The 21,816-nt window shown below is 48.5% G+C and overlaps 11 protein-coding genes across 11 annotated transcripts; 4 read left to right on the top strand and 7 right to left on the bottom strand.

The window, feature by feature from the left end:
• Positions 1 to 428: 428 nt before the first annotated feature.
• On the top strand, positions 429 to 1,215 carry LCP9604111_2211 (DASH complex subunit DUO1; the record flags this gene model as incomplete). The annotated part of the gene is made up of 2 exons (XM_039069664.1): positions 429 to 725; positions 781 to 1,215. The coding sequence occupies 2 exons, from the start codon at positions 429 to 431 to the stop codon at positions 1,213 to 1,215; spliced, it is 732 nt and encodes a 243-aa protein (XP_038932338.1).
• Positions 1,216 to 1,419: 204 nt separating this feature from the next.
• Positions 1,420 to 2,173, top strand: LCP9604111_2210 (DUF4870 domain-containing protein; the record flags this gene model as incomplete). Its single annotated transcript, XM_039069663.1, has 4 exons — positions 1,420 to 1,745; positions 1,813 to 1,855; positions 1,906 to 2,008; positions 2,103 to 2,173. The coding sequence occupies 4 exons, from the start codon at positions 1,420 to 1,422 to the stop codon at positions 2,171 to 2,173; spliced, it is 543 nt and encodes a 180-aa protein (XP_038932337.1).
• A 573-nt stretch (positions 2,174 to 2,746) lies between these two features.
• LCP9604111_2209 (uncharacterized protein) lies at positions 2,747 to 3,109 on the bottom strand (the record flags this gene model as incomplete). The annotated part of the gene is made up of 2 exons (XM_039069661.1): positions 2,747 to 2,872; positions 2,993 to 3,109. The coding sequence occupies 2 exons, from the start codon at positions 3,107 to 3,109 to the stop codon at positions 2,747 to 2,749; spliced, it is 243 nt and encodes an 80-aa protein (XP_038932336.1).
• A 1,704-nt stretch (positions 3,110 to 4,813) lies between these two features.
• On the bottom strand, positions 4,814 to 6,223 carry LCP9604111_2208 (PP2C family serine/threonine-protein phosphatase; the record flags this gene model as incomplete). Its single annotated transcript, XM_039069660.1, has 1 exon — positions 4,814 to 6,223. One exon carries the CDS (start codon positions 6,221 to 6,223, stop codon positions 4,814 to 4,816), a length of 1,410 nt encoding a protein of 469 aa, XP_038932335.1.
• A 1,007-nt stretch (positions 6,224 to 7,230) lies between these two features.
• Positions 7,231 to 10,554, bottom strand: LCP9604111_2207 (formin-binding protein HOF1; the record flags this gene model as incomplete). Its single annotated transcript, XM_039069659.1, has 6 exons — positions 7,231 to 7,400; positions 7,465 to 9,616; positions 9,667 to 9,978; positions 10,026 to 10,312; positions 10,365 to 10,469; positions 10,521 to 10,554. The coding sequence occupies 6 exons, from the start codon at positions 10,552 to 10,554 to the stop codon at positions 7,231 to 7,233; spliced, it is 3,060 nt and encodes a 1,019-aa protein (XP_038932334.1).
• Positions 10,555 to 11,256: 702 nt separating this feature from the next.
• LCP9604111_2206 (uncharacterized protein) lies at positions 11,257 to 12,210 on the bottom strand (the record flags this gene model as incomplete). The annotated part of the gene is made up of 1 exon (XM_039069658.1): positions 11,257 to 12,210. One exon carries the CDS (start codon positions 12,208 to 12,210, stop codon positions 11,257 to 11,259), a length of 954 nt encoding a protein of 317 aa, XP_038932333.1.
• A 543-nt stretch (positions 12,211 to 12,753) lies between these two features.
• On the bottom strand, positions 12,754 to 15,005 carry LCP9604111_2205 (transcription factor TFIIIC subunit TFC6; the record flags this gene model as incomplete). Its single annotated transcript, XM_039069657.1, has 2 exons — positions 12,754 to 13,595; positions 13,649 to 15,005. The coding sequence occupies 2 exons, from the start codon at positions 15,003 to 15,005 to the stop codon at positions 12,754 to 12,756; spliced, it is 2,199 nt and encodes a 732-aa protein (XP_038932332.1).
• A 1,636-nt stretch (positions 15,006 to 16,641) lies between these two features.
• LCP9604111_2204 (uncharacterized protein) lies at positions 16,642 to 17,725 on the top strand (the record flags this gene model as incomplete). The annotated part of the gene is made up of 2 exons (XM_039069656.1): positions 16,642 to 16,695; positions 16,745 to 17,725. 2 exons carry the CDS (start codon positions 16,642 to 16,644, stop codon positions 17,723 to 17,725), a joined length of 1,035 nt encoding a protein of 344 aa, XP_038932331.1.
• Positions 17,726 to 17,975: 250 nt separating this feature from the next.
• On the bottom strand, positions 17,976 to 18,773 carry LCP9604111_2203 (dolichyl-phosphate beta-D-mannosyltransferase; the record flags this gene model as incomplete). Its single annotated transcript, XM_039069655.1, has 2 exons — positions 17,976 to 18,609; positions 18,673 to 18,773. 2 exons carry the CDS (start codon positions 18,771 to 18,773, stop codon positions 17,976 to 17,978), a joined length of 735 nt encoding a protein of 244 aa, XP_038932330.1.
• A 276-nt stretch (positions 18,774 to 19,049) lies between these two features.
• LCP9604111_2202 (uncharacterized protein) lies at positions 19,050 to 20,584 on the top strand (the record flags this gene model as incomplete). Its single annotated transcript, XM_039069654.1, has 4 exons — positions 19,050 to 19,092; positions 19,150 to 19,198; positions 19,248 to 20,331; positions 20,390 to 20,584. The coding sequence occupies 4 exons, from the start codon at positions 19,050 to 19,052 to the stop codon at positions 20,582 to 20,584; spliced, it is 1,371 nt and encodes a 456-aa protein (XP_038932329.1).
• A 212-nt stretch (positions 20,585 to 20,796) lies between these two features.
• Positions 20,797 to 21,776, bottom strand: LCP9604111_2201 (uncharacterized protein; the record flags this gene model as incomplete). The annotated part of the gene is made up of 2 exons (XM_039069653.1): positions 20,797 to 21,658; positions 21,709 to 21,776. The coding sequence occupies 2 exons, from the start codon at positions 21,774 to 21,776 to the stop codon at positions 20,797 to 20,799; spliced, it is 930 nt and encodes a 309-aa protein (XP_038932328.1).
• Positions 21,777 to 21,816: the final 40 nt, after the last annotated feature.

The following is a 21,816-nucleotide window of genomic DNA, read 5'->3' as shown; positions in this document are numbered from 1 at the left end:
ACCACGTCCGACTTGTGAGATATTCAAAATCAGGCAAGCACCCGGAGATATAAAAGTCTAAAGAAGGTATGAAGCGTGATCTTGCAGATATCCAATTGTCCAAGGCGATGAAACTAAAATCGATAAGTTGGGGATGAAGGGAGGACGAAGTTGTTATGAAAGCCGATTGTCGCCCAGCCACCGGGTATCTTCACCGCCCGATAATTGCGGTGGCTGAAAACCCCGCATCAAACAATGTTGACTTCCTATTTCGATCTACCCCAATTGCTTGTTTGATTATCTTAAAACTGTCAGTCTTGTCGATCATCGGCTGTCAATTAACCTTCAACTATTTCGGACTCACAGTTATCCCAAAACTAAGCCCATTCAGGTGTTCAGTCTATCGAGATTGCTTGTACATACTTCGGCTCCTGCTCTGAAAATTCAACATGGCTTTCCGCACCACAGCAGAAGAAATGGAGAGGCTTCAGCTGTCTGATGATGACACAGAGGACCTCTGGAATTCACCATCCAAGAGAGTGACCCGCAAAAAGATCAACCCAAGAACCTCCGATGAGAAACCTACACTAGAACCTCGAGCTTCCCATGATGGCGAGGATCCTCTCTTTGATCATCAACAGTCTCGAGAGACTGCGCTCCGGACAGAATTACAAGGTGTGCGGAATATCAACGAAGTAATAGAAGGGCTTCTGGCAAGTTTGGATTCCGCCAAAGGGAACATGGAGGTAATATATTCTTCTCATAATGCACGGTCAATACTTTGGCTAATTATCCGTATAGACGGTCTCACAAACCGTTACGTCGGCCTCGACACTCCTCAACACGTGGACTCGCATTCTCTCCCAAACTGAGCATAATCAGCGACTGATCCTCAACCCCGATTGGCAAGGCGCTACTCAGGATGTGATCGATATCGAGAACCAAGCGATCCAAAGACAGCAAGCGGCAGAAAGACGCGAACAGGCACTTCAGCAGCAGCGAGAAGCAGCAGCGAGAAAGGCCGAGGAAATCGAAAAACGACGCGCACAGGTCACTCGGGGTACTCGAGGCACCCGTGGAACTACGAGGGGTACAGTTCGAACTACTGGATTAGGAAGAACGCCCAGTGTCAGCACAAGCCGCACGGCAACACGAGGGTCTACGACAACAACCCAACGGCCAGCCAGCGGGATTGCACGAGGTAGCGGGATTGCTCGCGGTCGGGGGAGAGTCTAGATGGACTGCGCTAGTTTATGTATAATAAATCTTTGACTATGAAGATACTGAATGATATGATACCCTTACTTTATATATTGTCGCCTGAGGCATCAGATGGGCAGTTACGCGTCGCGATCTGATAACGATAAGGAGATGCTACTCCAAATTAATCCCCTGATGCCCGAAGATCATTCCGTCATTCACCTTTCAAGGTATGACAACATGATGAACTTCGCCCCTTATCAAGATCAATCCCCGGAGCTTGAGCGCGCTCTATCCCCTCCCCACCCCGACAGCCACCGAATATCTCCAATCCTCCGCTCACCGCGAGCCTCGACCGACCTACCCTCGCCCAGTCACTTTGCTAGCAACGGATATGGCAACACGGGATTTGGACGAGACATCGAGGGTGGCCATGTGAGCTTAGGGGCCTTTGAAACAAGTCTACCCATTCGCATGGATATCGAAGCGGCACTAGCATATCTGCTTCTGCCTCCCGCGGGGGGTGTATTCCTACTACTAGCTGAACATAAGAGCGATTATGTGCGGTATGTAATAGGCTTTATTATGGGGTTGAATAACCTGGAATCCCGGTTTGCTGACTATCTACTGTAGATTCCATGCTTGGCAATCGTCCATGTTATTTGCTACCATGTTTGTGTGTATTCCAATCCCTCTTAATACTGCATACGCTCACATGCCAAATAGATCATTCACCTACTGTTCTGCTGGTCAAGCTTTCTCTCCTGGGTTTTGTTTATTATCGATATTGCTTTGATCGGCTTCCTTAGCATGCATGCTTACCGAGATGGTGAGTCTTCCAAGGTTCTTCACGGGAGCTGCCGGTACAGCTGAGCTGTTCGTTGGCTGGAAAGATAGATCTTATACTTATCATATCACTCTAGTTGATACTCTGGACCACTTTGAAGTCCCATTTTTTGGCCGTCTAGCTAACTCCTTTGTTGATGATGAATGAATATGATCCTTCGGGAATTGCACGTGCTGGAATTATTACCGCGAAGCCTGTCTTTTCTTCATATACCCCTGTCTGTCAATACTTGCTAGCTTCTTTCTTTGGTTCTTCGGCAGGCTATGCGTTGTGAATGATTCTCTTTGTGTTTATCTTATTCCAGGTTTGTAAATTTTAGAATTTTTAATATCTCGAATATCTTATCTCACTCAACCCAATGTTTCCAAAATGCCAATGGTAGCGAATTGATTCTTCATAAATACATGAATATAGCAATCAGCATTGGTAATTGGTAATTGCCTTACTAGAATAATCTATCACCTCAAATGTCCCGATCCTTTCACCCGTAGAGTCTTGCTTCCCCTGAGAATCGTGTGCAAATCCCATTGTCTACAGACTGCAAGGAGAATCATCGATTGTAGTTGTGGTGGTATGAGCCGCTTTAGGGGGAGGGACCAAGTACTGCAGCCTCACATCGGAAGTATTTTTCGGGTCTGTATGATAACGGCATGTCAGGTTAGACATTATCATAGCACCCAGTTGGTTTTTGGGGTGTAGGTCTCACCATAACTTTGGGTTCTAGTTTTCTTCAGCGTGATTGTGCTGAGTAAAGATTTTGCTTTCAACCTCGTTGTGCCGAGAGCTGTTTTTGCTCGGATGTAGCAGTTCTTGATCCAGCAGCCGATTATATTCAATATATGATGTCTAGCAGAATGACAGTAATATTAGCATCAGCTTCTCTGTAAAGTTTGCCTTTCTTATAAGATCATCATGTTCAATCTTAGTTCTCGGTGGTCATAGATACCGGATCACGATGGCGCATACAAGCATGAGCAACAATAGAGCACACATTGCTAGTATAAGTACCCCTAAATATCCAGCAGCCAAATCAATTGGTGATTCTGATGCTGAATCAGACTTGTCGCTGGGAATAGGAGCCATTATTGGCAAGTAAATATGTCAGTAAAGGTGAGGAAGGTATGAAGATAGAGAATAGTGTGAGGATGGTCTATATCGAGTCAATGCTTAAATGCACGTCTTAGGTTATACAAACTCAACTCCAGGTTTGCGTCAGGATGACCCGTGGTCCTCTTTCAGATAATAATTCATCTTCGGCATACACCTCTAGGAATAAAGTGTGCTGATAGAGACAAGTACATTATCCGTGGGCAGAGCCAGCTGCTAGCGTGATCTTTTCTATAACATCTTAGTAACTGAACTACGAGGAACCCATCAGTCACTGAAAGAAGACTAGCAGGATGAGACGCTTGAGTTAAAGCTAAGAGGTTCTGGTCGATATCCTATTTAGTGGGGTTGTCATATTAGTTATATGCTAATCTTCCCTGCGAGTAAGACCCCAGTCTCCAACCGCTAGTGCGCCGTATCAGATTTCCCTAGCTCACCGCTGGTTTTTTATTACTATAGAGACAAGAATAGTCGGCCGCTTAAGCGGACTTATCATGGTATTCTCGACAGTGTTTTATTTTCAAATAATAGTTCGTTCCCCTTAGCTCCTTCCCCCGCTCCGCATCGAAGCTACTGTAAGCGGACATTTAAAGAACTCGAATGCCACTGACCTAGTGTTTCTTACCTTAAATGCTTAATGGCTACATTTTCTATTTTTCTCTTCTTATTTCAACTCTCTACATTTTGATTCTATTTATTTACCAGCTAAACATATAGAGAGCCACATGGTGGTGTCACATTCGCCATAATATCACAACAGGGAAGCCAAGTCAAGCAATATAAAAACACTATCCTGTTATCCTTAGCCCATTCTTATTCCTCTCCATTCTTCCGGACCTAGTTCTAGTTCTCCTAACGTTTGTAGACAGGCAGGGGCACCTCAGGTGGCCCGTAGTATTCGTAGTCGGGTGGATCTTCCGAGCTATCAGATTCATGTCTTATATATTCCACCGTGATATCTTGCATCTCGATGGGCTCTGAACAAAGACAGTACTAATCAGTAGCTTGACAGTATCTAGTTTGGATAGGTCTTCCTTACCTGGTGCAGTTTGTTGTTCGTTGGCTATAACCTGAGGCGCTGCTTTTAGACCAGCCAGGTGATATACCCTTTTGAATGCATTTTGGAATACATCTTTCACGCCATCTTTGATTCGATATCCAGCTCCACAAACATCACTAGATCTCAGGACCTGTTAGTGTCTTTTCTTTGATGAGAACTGTTGGATTCGACACCGATAGAAAGAGATATTATCATCGCTCACGACTTACCGAGCAATTTTATCCCAAACAAGCGAAATGTTGCGTACACAATCACAACCAAATGGTCTAAAATAATGGAATGTCGCCAAAATTATAAAACCGCCGAGGGTTCCCCAAAGAACGCCAGATAGAACCCACCACATGGTAGATTCATCTGAAGAATCATCCGAGGAATCATCTGAGCGAGTACGCAAAGCAACGCCTCCATTACTCTGTGGCATCTGTATAATCAGGTGAGACATAGCAGGCATTCTCGGTAGGCTCTTCTTGTTGAATTTATGATGGAAATTGTTAGAAAATGAGTGATACATCCATCAGTGATGGTCGTAATCTTTATTTGGTCTCCGTCACCCGAAGAGTTTCGGAGGTACAATTTTTAGAGGTACACTTCTAAGTTCAGACCAACCAAGAAATCGATATTCACTTCTCGGTATTAAAAAAGACAACTTGCACAGTGATATCATCCCGTACCCGTCGAGACAAAGGAGGGTCAAAGGCAAGCCGGCCTGCTATCAACTCGTGGTAATTTCCACCAAGGGAGTTACGCATCAGATGTACTGCTGCATTTTCATCTTGGATTGTCATTCTCTCCTTCTCAAACTGCCAGTCCACATCTGTCCAGAATCTGCCGAAGTCAAATTTCCCATCTGTCTTGTTCTCCTCGGTCGTATTCTTCTCCGTCCGTTGTGGTTCCAACCAGTTCACTACCAAGTCGACACCCTGCTCACTGGAGAGATAATCCCATAGCCCATCCGTTGCCATAATCAAGAACGAAGGTTTGTTAGGATTAATCTTAGTACTTGTCACGACCGGCTCGGCAGTCAAGTATGGAGGTGTGCGAATATCACGCCGTGGTGTTAGAGGGGCTGGACCATTGAATTTCCGCTTCATTTCCTTCTGAAAATCTAACGGCCACTTCCAGAGACTGTCACCAAAGGCTCTTGAGACCATGATTCCAAGAACCCGTCCATCTTTGGCTATGTTTTCCTCGCCAGGGTGCTCCTTAGAAATGCGGGTGGTCTCTTCTTCGTTACTGCCAGTTTGGTCAACTGACAAGGGAATTGTCTCCCACTTGCCGTCTGCTCCTTTTTGTCCTAAAACCGCTCTCGAATCCCCAGTACATGCAACGTGCAGCGTGCTTGTGATAGGATCGTATAGAGACAACAAAGCGCATGAACCAGCGTAAGCAGGAATCAGTTTTTTGACCTTGTCTTGGAATGATTCTTTGCTCTTAGATGTGTCCGGTGCAGTCTTGATAATGGAATCATCGAGGTCCACGAATCCTTCCATGATAGCGCGCTGCACTGACTCATTTGATACCGGTGAGTTAACTTCGGACAATCTGCGTCGCACGAAAGGTAGGAGTTGCTTCGTCAATAGGTCCGCTGTCTGCCAACCTGAATGTCCATCAAAAACAGCCCAGGACATCCATTGATCATTTTCATTCCACGATGAAGAAACTTCGCCATGAATAAACCGGTCCTCACAGGGGCTATTGGACGCCAACTGGGCGCCGTCGTATCTGGTGACACCTGTAATATTTCTGACATGGAAGGAGTATGCCTCTTTCGATAACATATGTGTGATATCCTCTTTGGAGGGACCCGGCTCCGGGGCCAAGTGCTCCGCTAATGGACACTCGAGGCGGGGTGCATCATCCCCTGCAGCGGTCAACCACCAGATTCCGGGCGTGCTGATCAAGCCGGCAGTCGCAATGTAAGCTTTCCAGTTTGGAGAGAAGTGCTTTGTTGATAAGGAACGCTTGGTATGTGTCCGTACGATGGACGTGGTCACGCGCACTAGACGCGGTCGTATGCGACCTGATAACATGGTGGGTTATAGCTGGGAAGAAGCAGAAGAAGGAGAAGCTGAAGAACATTCAAGTCAATTGAACATTTCTCTGGATTTCGTCAAAAGGCGGTCAGATCATGAGGCTTTGAAGACAGTCTCGAAGAGGGGTAACAGGAAACACTCCAGAGCACATTGGCAGCCCTAAATGAAATAGCTACTCACAAGCCCCTAAGTAGGTAAACCTTTATTTACTTGATCGAGATATACTGTTAGATAATGGATACCGAGTGTCGGAAATGTTTTCTACTAAAGATTAAAGATATAGAATGGTGAGACTGAAAGATATGTATAACAAAAGCATTGGCATTGAGTCGAAAATGACTTTTAAAACATCAGACATAAGATTTACTAGAAAGCTAGCACCTCTGGAACGTACCTGCACCATGAGTTAAATCAAAAGTCTATCGCATCCAGTCCGAGGGACTGCAATCATCAATCAAGTATACACGACTGTCTTCAAATCAATTTAGGCCACTACTTACATATGTCATGGGAAATACATCGTAGAAAGGAGAGCATCAATTAGAGCAAAGCACGTCATATCCTCCATAAAAGCGTACAAACATAGAGAAAGGCAAATGATGAAGATTGGGGCAGGAAGCGGGAATAAAAATAAAAGACCATAGAGTGTCGAGGGTTCAGACAATTTCGCTGGATCGCTGTCGAGAAAGGAAAAAGACAGAAAAAAAAGAATTCAACAAATTCACATGAAGCACATAGTAAAAAGATTCCCAGAACAGAAACGCTAAAGTGTCCAAAAACATCCGCAAAAACATGATAAGATTAAACAAGCTGTTTAGTGATGTCAAGACGGGACTGTAGCACCATGCTGAGAATAAAAGCAAAATAGAAGCTGAGCCAGAAAGAAATCGCCAATGTGCAAGGAAAGTAGACGAAAGGCGTGGTATCTATGTGAGAAGAAAAAGAGCATCACCTTCAGGACGAATGTTCTGAGGGTCGTGGCGGGTCGTGAGTACAATGGGGTATTAAATGATTTGCAGATAATTGCTTGGCACAAGACCAGGGTGGCCACGGGCGTTGGTGACTTCGGCTTCCCACCACCCGTCATCCTGCAGACGGAGAACGGCAAGGACATCTCCCTTACCAAAGGTGAGCTCTTCAGGGATGGCGGCATTGTAGGAGTACATAGCACGAGCTGTGAGGTTGGACTAAGGTTAGATACTAACAACGCATTGTGAAGAGGAGGAATAAATGCTTACCAAAGTGCAAGATTGGGCGGCCGTCACGGCTGAATTGACGTCCAGGCTCTGCAACAGCCATAGTACGGCTCCGAGATCGGCCAACAGGCGGAGGAGCCTCACCATAACTCGATGAGGGGCGGCTGCCTCCTCGAGCTGAGCTAGCATATCCACCGGGACTGCTGGAACCGTACATATCGTGGTTTCCAGACAACTGCAGCTCCATGCCACCAGAGCTAGAAGGACGAGATTGCTGCCTGAACTGGGGGTTCGGGGATACAGCACGGTGGCTTGCAGCGGGCGAGGGCCTCCGAGCATACTCGTTTGGAGTGTACGGATCTTGAGTACGCCGAGGAGTGGGCGATCGGCTGTATTGACTTCGCATGCTGTTAGACTGGTAACTACTCGGAGTAGGGCTCGGGCCCCTGCCACTGTTCTGGCTCATCCGAGTATCCACACGGGGCTGAGGGCTGACGCTCCGTCTCGGTGCTGGCGATCTAGCTCGGGTGGCTTCTTGACCGCTATGTCTAGATCCCATACTGTCTTGGGTCTGACCACTATGTCTAGACCCCATGCTATTATTGTTGTTTTGTCCTCGAAGCATGCTCTGGGTTTGACCAGTATATTTCTGAGTTGTCTTGTGCATTTGCTTTGCTGTAAAGGCCGGTTGAGGTGCGCCAAGTCGCTTGACTGTGGGATCATTGTATGCTGGGGGCGGAGTAGCAACGCTAACACTGCTGCCACCATAGGTCGAAGAATATGTCGACGGAGTGGGTGTGGAGATGCCGTGATATCTATCTGCCGACACCCGAGTGGCTGACTGCTTGCCGCCCGTCTTGAGGTCTGCTAGAGCCCGCGCGATAGGGTCCAAGTCATCTTCAGATGCCTGATTCGGCTGTGATCCTTTCTGGGGTGAGCTCTTTTCTGGGGTTGCCACGTCAAAGACATTGTTCCCCACATTGAGCTGGAAGTTGGCTCGAGGGTCAACAGGCTCCGGGCTGCCAGAGGCACGACCCGGCAGGCCTCCCGAAGGCCTGACAGGGCTGACTTGTTTGGTTGGGCTAGCCTGCTTGGGTGCACTAATCTGCTTGGGCGGGCTCACTTGCTTAGGTGGGCTCATTTGCTTGGGCGGGCTGATGATTTGTTTGGGTGGGCTCATTTGCTTCGTCGGACTGATTTGTTTTGTCGGCGAGTCCCAACCACTACGAGACGTGGAGTTGGGTGAAACGAGCGACGTTGGAGAGATGCCCTGCTGTGAAGAAACAACAGGCCTTTCTTTGTCATGTCGACTCTTGCGACGGAAGGGGCTGTTGCTGAAGAAAGCGCTCTTCTTTTTTGGTGATTTGTCATCTCCAGAAGCTGTCATCGGCACACTGTTTGTTGACTTTACTATAGACTTTTTCGTAGGTGTTTCCTCGACACTAGAGATAGAGGTTGAGTTCGAAACTTCGCTCTGAGAGTCTTGGCTAGACGGGCGATATGCGCTGGTCGCTGAGCTTCGTTCTGAGGGTGGCCCGGCACGACAGAACATGGTCATACCATCTGTGGGGTATGCGTTGTGGGGAACAGCTCCGATCTCTCCATGTTGCTCGGGGTCGTAGTTCGGAGGCGGCGCGCCACCACGGCGGAAGTCTAGAGGTGCAGGTTGCTGGGGCTGTGCCTGTAGCGGCGGTTGTTGTTGTGGTTGCAGAGGAGGCTGCTGATGCATGAGAGGCTGCTGTTGCATGAGAGGCTGCTGTTGCATGAGAGGCTGCTGTTGCATAAGAGGCTGCTGTTGCATGAGAGGCTGCTGTGGCATGAACGGCTGCTGCTGTGGGGGTGGCTGCTGTTGTGACGGTAGCGGTTGCTGCTGAGGTGGCGGCGCATTGTTCACGGCTGGAAGAGTAGGTCGTCCTATTTGAGCCGCGAGCTCTGACTGTGGGTCATGGTGTGATTCGAAGGTTGAAGGCTGAGGAGAAGATGTGCGGAATGCAGGGTTCATAGTGCGTTGGAATTGGGCTACCGAGTAGCCATCAGCTTCATCTAGGTCAGAGCTTGAGTCATCATCCTTGCAGAAGTTGATGAATCGGGGAGGATCTGGGATCTCTTGGCCAGTTCCTCGCTCCTTGATGAAGAACATAATATCCTTCTCCACTTCACAGTCTTCCAAAGAGAGACGGACTTTCTCGCATGACTATAGGTCGAATTAGTATTGCACAATAAACCCGGGCACAATAAACATACGGCATCGTCGCTGACACAAACAGTTGAAGCAATGTTTGCGTAGGTCCACAGACTGCTTTTTGTGAAGTCCAGACGCTCCTCTTCCAAATCTTGAAATTTGTCGCATGCTGACTTCCATTCCTTATTCCAACGACCAGTTGTCTCCTCGAGCTGCTTGACGGCCGCTTCGTATTCCTGGCTAGTTGATGCCAGCTGGATCTGGGTCTTCTCTAGCTTGGCCTTGTTCTTGCGCTCTTCCTGGCCCATGACCATATGGCCCTGAGCAAGGTAGCCCTTGATCCGGAGACAGTCCTGCTCGTAACGATCACGAGTCTATAGAGTTAGTATTTTACCTCTCATCACTCCCCGTCTTTACTTACTTTGTTGACGAGCTGCGTTTGTTGCATTTTGGTCTTGTGTAGGCGCTCAATGCACTGTTGAATAATCTTTCGTCGCTCTTTAATACCACTGGCAAACGCAGCAAGTGGCTCCTCCAATTCCGTCTTAATTTGTCCTGCAATTGCGGCGTGTGCCTTAGCGATAGCTTCAGTCTCGCCACGAACAACGTCGAGTGAGGCTCGGAGCGATCCAGTCTCGCATGATCCCAGCGCCTTTCGACATAGAACTTGGAGTTTCCGTGCGTATTCATCTTCGATGGTGGCTCGAGCTAACAAGATGTTAGAATTCGATGTTATTGCGGCTGCGTCAACGTCACGTACCGCTGTAAAAAACCTTCAGTTCGTCGTTTGTGATCTTTGACCCATGCACGCGGTCCAACATTGGTTGAAGTCCTGCATCATCTTTGCCCCAGAAATTGTTGGCAACTAGAACAATTGTCAGCGAGTGCAAATTTACACGAGTGTAATGCCACATACAAGACATGCAGACCGTAGGCCCGTCTGTCCCCATTGTTATCGATGTTGACCCTCGGCCAGCCCTTGCGCATGCAATCGAAGTGTGTAGGAATTCAGGTACAAAGGGAACAAAAAATAAGAAACAATAACAGTTGATAATTTAAAAAAATGTAAGAACACAAAAGACCCTTCCTTGGAGGTCATAAGGTTTCGAAGTTGAAGGTGAGCGGAGGGATGATGCATGTTTACCGCTGCGTCTCTCGGGGCAACCACCGTGCAGCCGCCACGCACCGCGTTACATAAGCTCTTTATCTGCCCTAGCCTTCCAATGAGATTGTCGACAATATTTATGTAGGGCTCTTGATCGGAGAATTAAGTATGATATCAAAAGAATTGTCAAAGTATTCATTTCATTTTGTTATTTCCAGTGCATCGTGCAACTATTCTATGTAATTCGGGACCCATCAATATTCAAATCCAGTCTATGTAGGCCCAACGCAAAAGCAACCCAATCCCATATCCACATAAGTAAAAGACACATGAAGAATTGTAGTTATTTCAAAATCCCTTCCAGTAAAAACGCCAGTCAAATATGTATCCCCAAAGCCGTAATGGGGATAAATCAAGTCATTCACAATCTTTCTTTTTCGTTGTTGCAATCATATCGTGCCATAAAACAAGGATCTCATCACTTCATGAAAAGCCTTGCTTGTGTTCATTTGCAAAAGGTTAAAACCGTTGTCTCATGTGGTCTGTCTTAGTAGGCCACAGGAGTAGCCGACGCAGAGAAGGTGCTGGATGCACTAGAAGAGCCCCAGCTGCGGGCACCACGGGCCACGATAGCTGGAGAGGCAGAAGATGTGGCAATGGGGGAGGCACTGAGAGCGGAAGAGTACCAGCCATAGGGGCCACGAGCAGCCAGAGGAGCAGCTGAAGTAGGGATGCTCGGGATAGAGAATGTGCCGGAGGGAGAAGCGTACAAGTCGCGGGCAGCGAAGGGAGTAGGGGAGAGAGGGATGTTTCCGCTAGAGTAAGAAGGGGAAAAGCCACGAGCCACAAGGGAAGTCGCTGAGGCAGATGAGGTAGCAGCAGAAGAGTACAAGCCACGAGCAACGAGGGGAGTGGCAGTGACCAGGCTGGAGGTTGGGACCCAAGCGGAAGAGTACGAATCACCAAAGTTGCGAGCCACGAGGGAAGTAGGCGAAGCGGTAGAGGTCGCAATAGAAGGAGTGCCAGAAGCAGCAGAGTACCAGCCACGAGCATGGAGAGATTCGGAGGCAGAGGCGGTGGGATACTCGCGCGCGTAAAGCAAAGAGCTAGAGTATTCGCGAGCAAAGATAGCCGGCTGACCAGCGGCTCTCAGGCCCCTGCGGAAGAAAGACGAAGAGCCAGCGGTTGGAAGAACATTAGGGGTCTCCCAGCACGAAGTAGGGCTAGCCACAGCGGTTGAGGGAGAGGTCACGCTTGAAGGTGTGGCAGTCACGGTCACAGTGATGGGCACTGGGTCGGCATCAGGAGCAGTAACTGTGGAGGTTTCGAAGACAGTGTCGACTTCGCGTGCGACTGGGCTAGAAGAGCAGTCTTCATCGGCATTGACTACAGAGTAGGTTGCACGGCGAGCGAGATCTTCATTCTCGGGATTGGCGAAGGGCGCCGCGTAGGTCACGCTGATAGAGCAAAGGGCGAGGACTGCAGCAGAAGAGAAATGCATGATAACAGAGAGAAATTGAAGCTTGCAATAATAATTGAGAAGGGAAAGACGCTTGAGATTGAATGGAGATATAGGCAATGCTGGAAGAGATTTGGATAGAAGATAGAATTGAGAATGAAAGAGAAGAACTCAAGTCCGGGTTTAAAAGTTATACGAAAAGGATCTACTATCACGGTGAAGTGTACTTCTACTGGGCCAAAATTAGGCGGCTGGGGATCTACGGTGGCTGGGTTGACGGCAATCCAGCCATGGGTTATATTTTTACTTTATTTTTAATTGGCTTCTATGAGCTTTGATTGGGTGGAGCTGAGATCTGATCGAACCCACATGGCGTATCTGCCAACCACGATGTTGTGGTGGGGTTCCCACAGCGACATTAAGTAAGCAATTGGTGTGGCTGGGGGCCCACTCTGACACAACTAACATGGCATATTTTGTTTCACTGTCACCTAGTTTCTTTTCATAGATCGACTATGATGTCCTCATGTCATGATTAGTAGTAAATCTAGCAGATCGCCTGTTTGATCAACACGGCTGCCGTCACTAGATGGCAAGATCTTCCACTCTCAGCAATCCACACCCCAGCGCAGCGCTGGCCCAGGCTGCGCAAGGGCGGTTGGGGTTCCACCCGAGGGCTGTGACGTGGGTATTTTCCTCGTAAATCGTCGAGGTCCCCATCCCATTGATGGGGTTGGTCTCAAAAAGCTTGTACTTTGCCAACTTCTGGTTCTCTGCCCGATATCCGTCATGAAATCGACTTGTGCCCATAGTGTTCGTCTTAGAAGTAGGAATCCATTCATGTGTGAACCATATCTGCTGCCAAATTTGCTCCTTGTTGTAAACAACTCGTCGGAAGGGATTCGTTCCTACGACCTCGCCTGCGGCACTGCCAAACAGGGCACAGGGGTGATGAAAACTGCATTGCGCCATAGCCGAGATGGTGCTGCTGAGCCGCGCAATGGTGGTAGTGGTAAAAAACCGTCGAATTGGAATTACGCGAGCGAATTCGTTTTCATCCCCGGCAACAACAGACTGGCAGATGGGAGAATAGCTGATGAAGGGAGAGGCTCCTCGCATGCGGCCCGTCGATGCCATTTCGCTGGTTGGATCGAGGACCGACCACATCCTCGTTTCGCCATCCATGGAAATCGTGATGACTAATTGGGGATGGACCGGGTATGCCGATGTGATACTGAGTATGTAGGTGGCGTGGAGTGGCCGATAGAAAAAAGGTAGAGGTTCAGACATGGAGGAAGGTTCGATGTTCCAGAGAGCCACAAAGCCGTTACCGCAGCCCACTGCAATATCACTAGGGGATAGCCAAGTGACACATGTGCAGACTGTTGATGGCGGTCTTGCCTCAAACGCAGGGGATTTGATTTTGACTGTATCTTGCACATTAGCGGGACTCGTGAAATCTCTCCAAAGGGACACTCACGAAATTCTGTTTCTTGTGACCCTCTACCTGTTTTAATATCCAAAACTCTCACATATCCATCCCCCCAAACTGTTGCAAGTAAACCAATGGATTCTTTTTCCTCTTCTTTGTCCTCCACCCGTTCGGTCCGGGGCAAAGTACACCATACCATGCGTCTCAGGTCCCCCCAGTCAGCACACAAAACTTGCCGAAGGCGGGGTTTGGAGTCCATATCGAGAGCCATCGTAAGAGTTTCACTCGGTTTGCCCTTAAACTCCCAAATCTGTAAGGCGCTAGGGAAAGGCTCCGAGGGTTGAAACGATGAGAGAGGCTCACTATCTTCGGATTTGTACTGGCTTTTCTGATCTTCTGTAATCGGCGCCGCCACAGCAAGATACTGAGTCAGACCATCCTGGTTTGGAGCCCAAGCCATGCAATGTGCCTTGTGGCCGATGTTTAATATCCAACCTTCTCGAATCCTTTTGATCTCAGCTCCTGATGAGTCTTTTTTGGAGTTTGGACTTTCCCAGGCTTTTCCAAAGTCAAAAGACTCATGATAGCCCAGCTCGAAGAGTTGTTGATTATCATGGGGTCCTAGTAAAATGCCATGTTTTCGCGCATCTGGTTTGGGTAGGTAATTTTGGAACGCCATTGACTCTTCAATCGTCTCAATGCGCTGTCTTTTCCGGAACCTCTCACCAATGTCCCCATCATAATACCAGTCCCACCCGCGGGTGCTTTCTTTCAGAACATCATCTGGGTGAACCCCAAACGTGGGCCCGTATAGATATTCAGGCTTCTTCTCCGTCTCCTCTAATGTGTAGCGAGATGGAAAAACCGCATCTACACCCTTGTTCCATCGCATTCGGAAGTGGACGGCTGGCATCAAATCTCGATCGTCAGAACCGAATGTGAGAGTGTAATAGGTGCCTTTGGACAAGTGATCTCGGGGTTCGATGATGCCACGAGTGTGTGTCTCTTCGGCGGATGGTACAACTGTTCCATCGGCTCTTCGCTTCCTAACACTCGCATCTTGTTGGTACGACATCGAACGCTCTTTATGAGGAGTATCCTCGATGCCGTCGAGCTCCATTTCTTCGGGGTCGGAGGCATCGGCTTCTGATCCGAATTCCTCTTCTAGTCCCTCTTCAGGCTCATCTTCTTCCTCGATTCCCTCGTCGGCTTCATCGCCTGACCCAGCGACAAATTCATTATCTGAGGCTGAATCTTCTGTCGGGGCGCGCTTCTTTTTCCCCTTGCCAGGAATTTCCTGCTCAGCGGAGTCCTCATCATCACTGATCCCAGCTGCCTTAAATGGATCATCAACGTATAGAGCCCTGGGTCCCTTGAGGCGGCCAGACCTGCGGCCGGAAGGCATCTTGCTTAGATAGGTCGCGTCGTTGACGACAGCCAATGACACCAGTGATGTGCATGCGTAAAGCGTGTCAAATTGTCCAAAGCTCAGTAATATACGTTTTACTGAGCAATGCAGCTGCAATATTGTGTATTGAGACGTCCGCTATTTGATTTAGGAAATAGAGAAGCTTCAGCAATACGAAGGTCAAGGTATTGACGCTAGTCCCAAGATGGCTAGTTCTGTTGCCTTGGATTCTAGGCACCAACCGATTAAACCCATCGAATCGTGGGCTACATACGGAGTACGACATACCTCATTGTAGAACTAGAAAATGACCACTTGCAGAATTGACACCTAAAATGATCGCTTTTGAGGCCAGGAACGGCTGTCTTTTCACCCATAAATTTGGACATCCACCCCTTAACCGCTCACTGTACCTAAACTAAACCCTTCGATATAACCCTCCGACCTTCGCTTTTTTCTTCTTGTTTCCTCCCAACCCTTTTTTTCATTATGCAGCAAATATCTCTCCAAGGACCGGGCTAGCTGTTGAACGTTTTTGATCGCACGTTCCATTATGTCTGCAAATCATCAACTTGGAACTCGCTAACACTTCTCAACTCTCAACAGAGAAATCGAGAAATTTCTTCCTCATTGGAGGCCCAATGACCTTCGTCGGAAAGTTCAGTGGATTCATCATGCCGATAGCATGCCTGTCCTTCTACTACAGTGCCGACCTAGAAGACGACGAGACACTGAAGGCATAGAAAAATGAAGAGATATTCAAAGATGCCTCAGACTGGGCATGCCTCAACGACAATAATCTCTTCAATTTCGGCGATGACTAGCAGCTTATATGCGAGGTCCTACACGAGATAGCTGGCCCAGTGGCATTAAGTGAGAAACGGTACACCTCTCCCGATAGTTTGAGTTGTTCTGCAAGGAGTTGAAGGAGAATATCTCTAGCGCGAAGTAGGATTTCCCTGTTGATTGAAAACAAATAGAAAGCCGGGATAAGATTATTGAGAATCATGCGAGTAGTCTGCACAAGGTCATTGCCGAAGTCTATCTTCTCATCGCGGATCAGGAAGCCTTCCAAACTAAGCGACTTCGGCTGCTCTATTTGATAAACGGAATATCGTCTGAGAGGCTCGTGTCGACCCCATGATTGGCAGATACTATACGACATTATCAGAGCCTTATACGAACCCCGTTGATCCTTACGGGTTTTCTACTGTTGGTGAAAAGTATCAGGTCGGTCAATGGGGAATTGGGAAAGGACTATCAGTCGTCCGAGCATAGAAGGGTGGCTTAACAGGCTTGGAACAATCTTGAATAGCTTCTCAGGGTCAAGACCAAAATTAGAATAGGATTTCGATTCTTCAGTTTGAGTTGAGGAGTAAATGTTAGTTACAATTACTGTGGTGCATAACGCGGTAGACAGATCGTCCTCTCGGTGACATTATAAACTGTATGTCGCAAAGTCATTGGCATAAACCTGAATTTTAAGCTCATGAGATCATAGAAGACCAATAAGGTAGGGCAAATATGGCCCGCCCAGCCGCCCCGGGGCCTACGAATCGGATAACGTCAACTGGCTCCCTCCACACCTTCGGGCTTGACGAAGTGTAACCTTATCACCAACCACACTTCCATCATGTCCTCAAATGCTAGTCGCGGGCCATCGCATAGTGGTTTCCTACATGAATATGTAACTAATAATCGCCCCATTCTTCTCCATGACAAGCTAACATTTGCAGGCTCCCAGACTTGTGGCATTCGAGTTCACCCCACCAACAGGGGGGATCAATATGACAAACAGCCTTATCTTCATAGGCGGACTGACAGATGGATTTTCCACTGTTCCCTATGTGTCCAAGCTAGCTAACGCTCTAGAGGACACCGACTGGTCGGTCTTCTCTACCCTACTTTCGTCCTCCTATGCCGGATGGGGAGTCGGAAGCCTTGATCGCGATGTAGAAGAAATTGGGCAATGTGTGCGGTTTGTTCGCGATCTCAAGGCGTCGCGCCAACCCGGTGCAGTGACAACAGCCGGAAAGATTGCGATCATGGGGCATTCGACTGGAAGCCAGGACGTACTCCACTACCTTTATTCGCCGAATCCCTTGCCGCGGAAGGAGTTTGGTTTTGGCATTCAGCACTTGGTCCGCCCTGCGCTGGATGGTGCTATTCTACAAGCGCCTGCCTCTGATAGAGAGGGTCTGCAAGCTATTATCGATGCTTCTCCAGAGCCCGACGAGCTCAGAAAAGTCTACGATCAGCTTGTGCGCTCGGCCAAGGAGCATCCATACACATCAGATAAGAACGACTCAATCCTCCCAATGAACCTGACTGCGAAGCTTTCTTATCCGGCCGACACGCCTCTTAGTGCCCGGAGATTCTTGAGTCTAGTCAGTCCTCATAGCCCCGACGACCCATCTGATGACGATCTCTTCAGCTCGGATTTGAGTGATAAGCGTTTGCAGGAGACCTTTGGCATGGTGGGTACGCAGGGCATTATCACGTCAAAGCTATTGGTTTTGTATTCTGGAGAAGATGAATATTGCCCGCATTGGGTGGACAAGGAAAAGCTATTGCGGAGATGGCAGCAAGCCATCGAAGCGGGAGGCGCCAAATGGGATACAAACAGCGGGATCGTTCCTGAAGCCAGCCACAATGTTCATGCCGAAGGTCAGCAGGATCTCATTGATCGAGTTCTACGATACCTCAAGGCCCTCTGAGCGCTGAAGGTTGATGATATTGAAGCATATAAATGTGAAATCCAGAAGGCAAGAGAACGTTGAATTGATACCGACAGTAAACAGGTCATTCAAACACCACCCAAAAGTGCACGGGTTGAGAATAACAGAGGTCAGAAAGGGGTATATCACAGCACGGGCAGTAGGCAAGTCCAGGCATGATACCATGTTGGATTTGAGACGAAGATGAATCGAAGCATTGGGGCACCAAAGTTCCAATGGTATGGCCCGTTTAGACCTTCACCCACAAGCTCATTACACCTTTGAGGTACTCGACAATCTCGGATCCACCCAGCTTACTCTCGCCGTACAGGCGGTCGACGAAGGTAATCGGACACTCGGACACCTTGTAGCCCATTGCCTTAGCACGGACCATCATCTCCATCTGGAAGCTGTAGCCCTTGCTCTCGGTTTTGAGGATAACCTTCTCCAGCACTGGCTTTTTGTATAGCCGGAAGCTTCCAGTCAAGTCACTCACACCGGGCATCAACATGACGTCCGCGATGAGGTTGGCAGTGCGCGAAGTGAACTTGCGGAACAAGTCCCAGCCGTAGACACCACCCTTGATATCTCCCCGGTTGGCATATCTGGTTCCGGTCACAATGTCGGCGTCGGTCTCTTTTTGAATTCGGATCATCTCAGGGATGAACTTGGGGTGGTGGCTGAAGTCAGCGTCCATGATGATAACAAAGTTGCCGGTGGTATATTTCAAGCCGTGGACGTAAGCTGTACCCAGACCGAGCTTTCCCTCACGGGGCTTGAGGATGATGTGTTCGGGCCCATAGAGTGTCTGGAGCTGCTTCGCGATCTCGAGGGTGCCGTCAGGGGATCCATCGTCGACGATAATCACCTCCCAATCCAGCTTCCTATAATTAAAAAACCACAAGTTAACCCCAGTGCTCTTGGGTCATATCAGAGCGAGCGCATACTCCTCATTGAAGGTCTTCTGGATCAACCAGATGATAATAGGGAGGTTCCTCCGCTCATTGTAGGTGGGAAGAATGACCGAGTACTTGTTCTCGGTCGCCATTGTTGAAAACCCACAAGTCAATTAATAAAGTAAGGAGGGTAAAAGATCCGAGCAAAGATCATATAAAAAAAAGAGAAAAGAAAAGATAGGGAACGTATGGCTGACAGCTTGTTGCATTCGGCAACGCCAGATCGCGGCCAAGTCGCCAGATCCGGCATCCACCGCCTGGCAGAATCCGATAGCTTATCGGGTGTTTTGCTTCGACTTCAATGGATTAGCATACATGCTCTGCTTTTCAGTCTAATTGATCTCAAAAATACTTCAAAGGTTGTAGAGATGGATTCAGTACCAGGCAAGCACATTCGGAATATCTCCAAGTGTAAGCGCTCACTTCATTACCACCTAACCGACTGTCCCTTACTGATTGCCTATGCAGCTTCTCGGCCCCGCAGCTCGACAAGAGGTCCTTTAGATGCATCGGATGAGTTAGTACATCGCCTTCCACCGCTATATCCTTTTTCTTACACGATCCAGTCCTCTCGCTCTCCCCGAAACACCCACCTCGCCTGTCAAACACAAATCAATGCTTGCTGCCGACAACGCCTTTTCTGGGGCATCCTTCTATGAGTTAGACCCGCTTGCGCCAGACGATCTACCTGAACCTTTAGAAAAAGACCTCTCGTTTCTACTCCGGCATAGCAACTTCCATACCCTCTCTCATCTTGAAATCCCTCTGCCACTGCGATCCGAATTCCTAATCCTCAACCCAGGGGAACCTTTGTCGACTACTCTAGGCACCCTAGAAAAGCTATTGGCCGAGGGTCGATTCCTCATTGCGGCGCATTTCTCTGCATCGATTTTGACTTCGTCTTTAGTATCTCCGACGGATATAAAGATCATCTTCTCCCTTTTCTACACGCGGCTAGCCTGTTTGGATCTGTCGGGCAATACAGTTCTCGCAGCACAGGAATCGAAGGCCCTGGAAGATTTGAGTTCAGCATTCTATTATATCGATCTCAAGCTTGAATCGGCTCCAGTCGATGCTGATTATAACCCAGAAAATGACGAAGAATATGAACAAGATCCTCGTCATATTGTTCCATGGCCGCTTCGCGTACTGGCCGTGAGACTCCAGAGTATAGGATTTGGTGATCCTCGCCGAAGCATTGGTGGTTTGTACGAGATCGGCCTCGAAGCGCGCCGAGAGATCATGAGAAGCGAAGCTACTGAAGCTGAGCGAGAATTATGGAAACAGCGATTGGCAGATCTTGGGATTAGGAGCGTGAATGCACTCATAGAGATGCGTGATTTCGATGCAGCCAGGAGATCACTTGATAACCTCCGGGTACCTGGGCCGGAGTCGAACATCACAAAGTTGAGGAAGGCACTTTTGCTTTTGCGGATTGGTGATCTGGACGCAGCAAGTCAGGTATTTGGTGACGCCAATGAAGCGAAAGAGGCTGGTTTATTAAAGCCTTTGATAAGCATGTCGGATGGTCGCTTTGCCGATGCAGTGGCCGAGTGGCGTATTCTCGGGGAGGATAGGACAAGGACGGACGGGGCTCTGGTAGCTCAAAATCTGGCTGTGTGTCTTCTGTACACTGGACAACTGGATGAGGTATTTGACCCCTAGCCGTTTAAATGGTGATTTGAACCTGTTGACTGATTGTTCTTAGTCTCGTCGGCTCCTCGAGGCCCAGGTCACATCCAACCATTCGTTTGGTAGTTTGATATTCAATTTGTCGACGGTCTACGAGCTTTGTAGCGACAGTGCAACTCGCATGAAGGGACGGCTAGCTGATACGATATCAAAACAACCTGTCATCGGGCAGACAAATCTAGATCGGCCGAACTCAGATCTGAAGTTATAACGCTTTAATTTGAAAATCACTTCGCCCTGTGGGCCATTGAATTCCTTTCTGCGCACGATCTAATAATAATTTATACTCTGTGAATGATGTCCGTCTGGTAATGAAGTGACGTTTTCCCAACCAACGCCATGCAATGAAAAGAACGCCACTAAATGCTCTTGTCCAGAGAAAGTCCAGTCCGACATGTACTCATGTACTCATGTACCCATGACTTATGCACTCGACGCACTTGGCTCCGGCTTAGGAGGGGTTTTCTGCTTCGGTCGTTTAATGATGATCCTATCACCTTCCCGCTCCCAGCGGAGCTTCTCTTTCTCGACCAATTTCTCCCATGTCCAACTCTGTTCGTCTCCGGTGCAGCCGCCCAAAATCCAGCTAATATGCACGCTGAGATAAGCACTGCCCACGGCCTTGAGCGCATGCCTGCGAACTCGGTCTGCAGCCCAATTCATCACTGCGCGGATATGAGAATCCACACTGTTGTGTAACTGCCAGAAAACCACCCAATTATCGTGGATCAAGGCAGCCAAGACCTTATCCACTGTCTGCGACTGATAGGAATGCTCTTTCCGCGCCCGAGCACGCAGTTCGTATGCCGCAATCATATCTCCTTGCCGACAGGCATAATCAAGAATCAAGTATGTAACCAGTTCGTTGGCTTCAGCGCCGGGTAGTGGGTGAGATGGGGAGTGCAGTTTATCCAGAACGTATCGGAGAGAGGGGAAGTATGACGGTGGGTGATGCGCGAGAATAGACAAGCGAATGGAGAAGACGTGAACTCGCTGTGAGAATTCTGCCGGTGTAGTTGTGGCTGTTGCCAGAACGGCTTCGCGCAGCTTCCGGAGGGAGAGAAGGAGTGTGGATAGCTCTGTTGCTGGCGAGACTTGCTTCTGTGCGGGGTTTGATTTCAAGGGCGACCGGGAAGCGGGCGGATTGGAAGTCGCATCGTTGGAGGGACTTGTTGGAAGAGAGGCCAAGGCTGCATCGAGGTCTTTCGAGTGATGGGCACAGAACCGCATGTATCGATCGACTATATTATCGAAGTACTGCGTCTGGATCTTATGGTCCAACAGTCTGCGAATGTTAGCATGCTTGACCCGGGAGAGTGCGCATGTCAAACACACTTCTTGTCCCCCTTTGAAACAAATCCGACATTTTCCAGAGAGTCAGATACTGGGCGTAAGCGACTCATTTTGCCATGTCCATGTGTTGACATGTGTTGACATAGTGTA

This window comes from Penicillium roqueforti (genome assembly GCF_015533775.1).
Source record: "Penicillium roqueforti strain LCP96 04111 chromosome Unknown scaffold_02, whole genome shotgun sequence".
NCBI lineage: Eukaryota > Fungi > Ascomycota > Eurotiomycetes > Eurotiales > Aspergillaceae > Penicillium > Penicillium roqueforti.
This window is presented reverse-complemented; position numbering and strand designations above follow the sequence as displayed.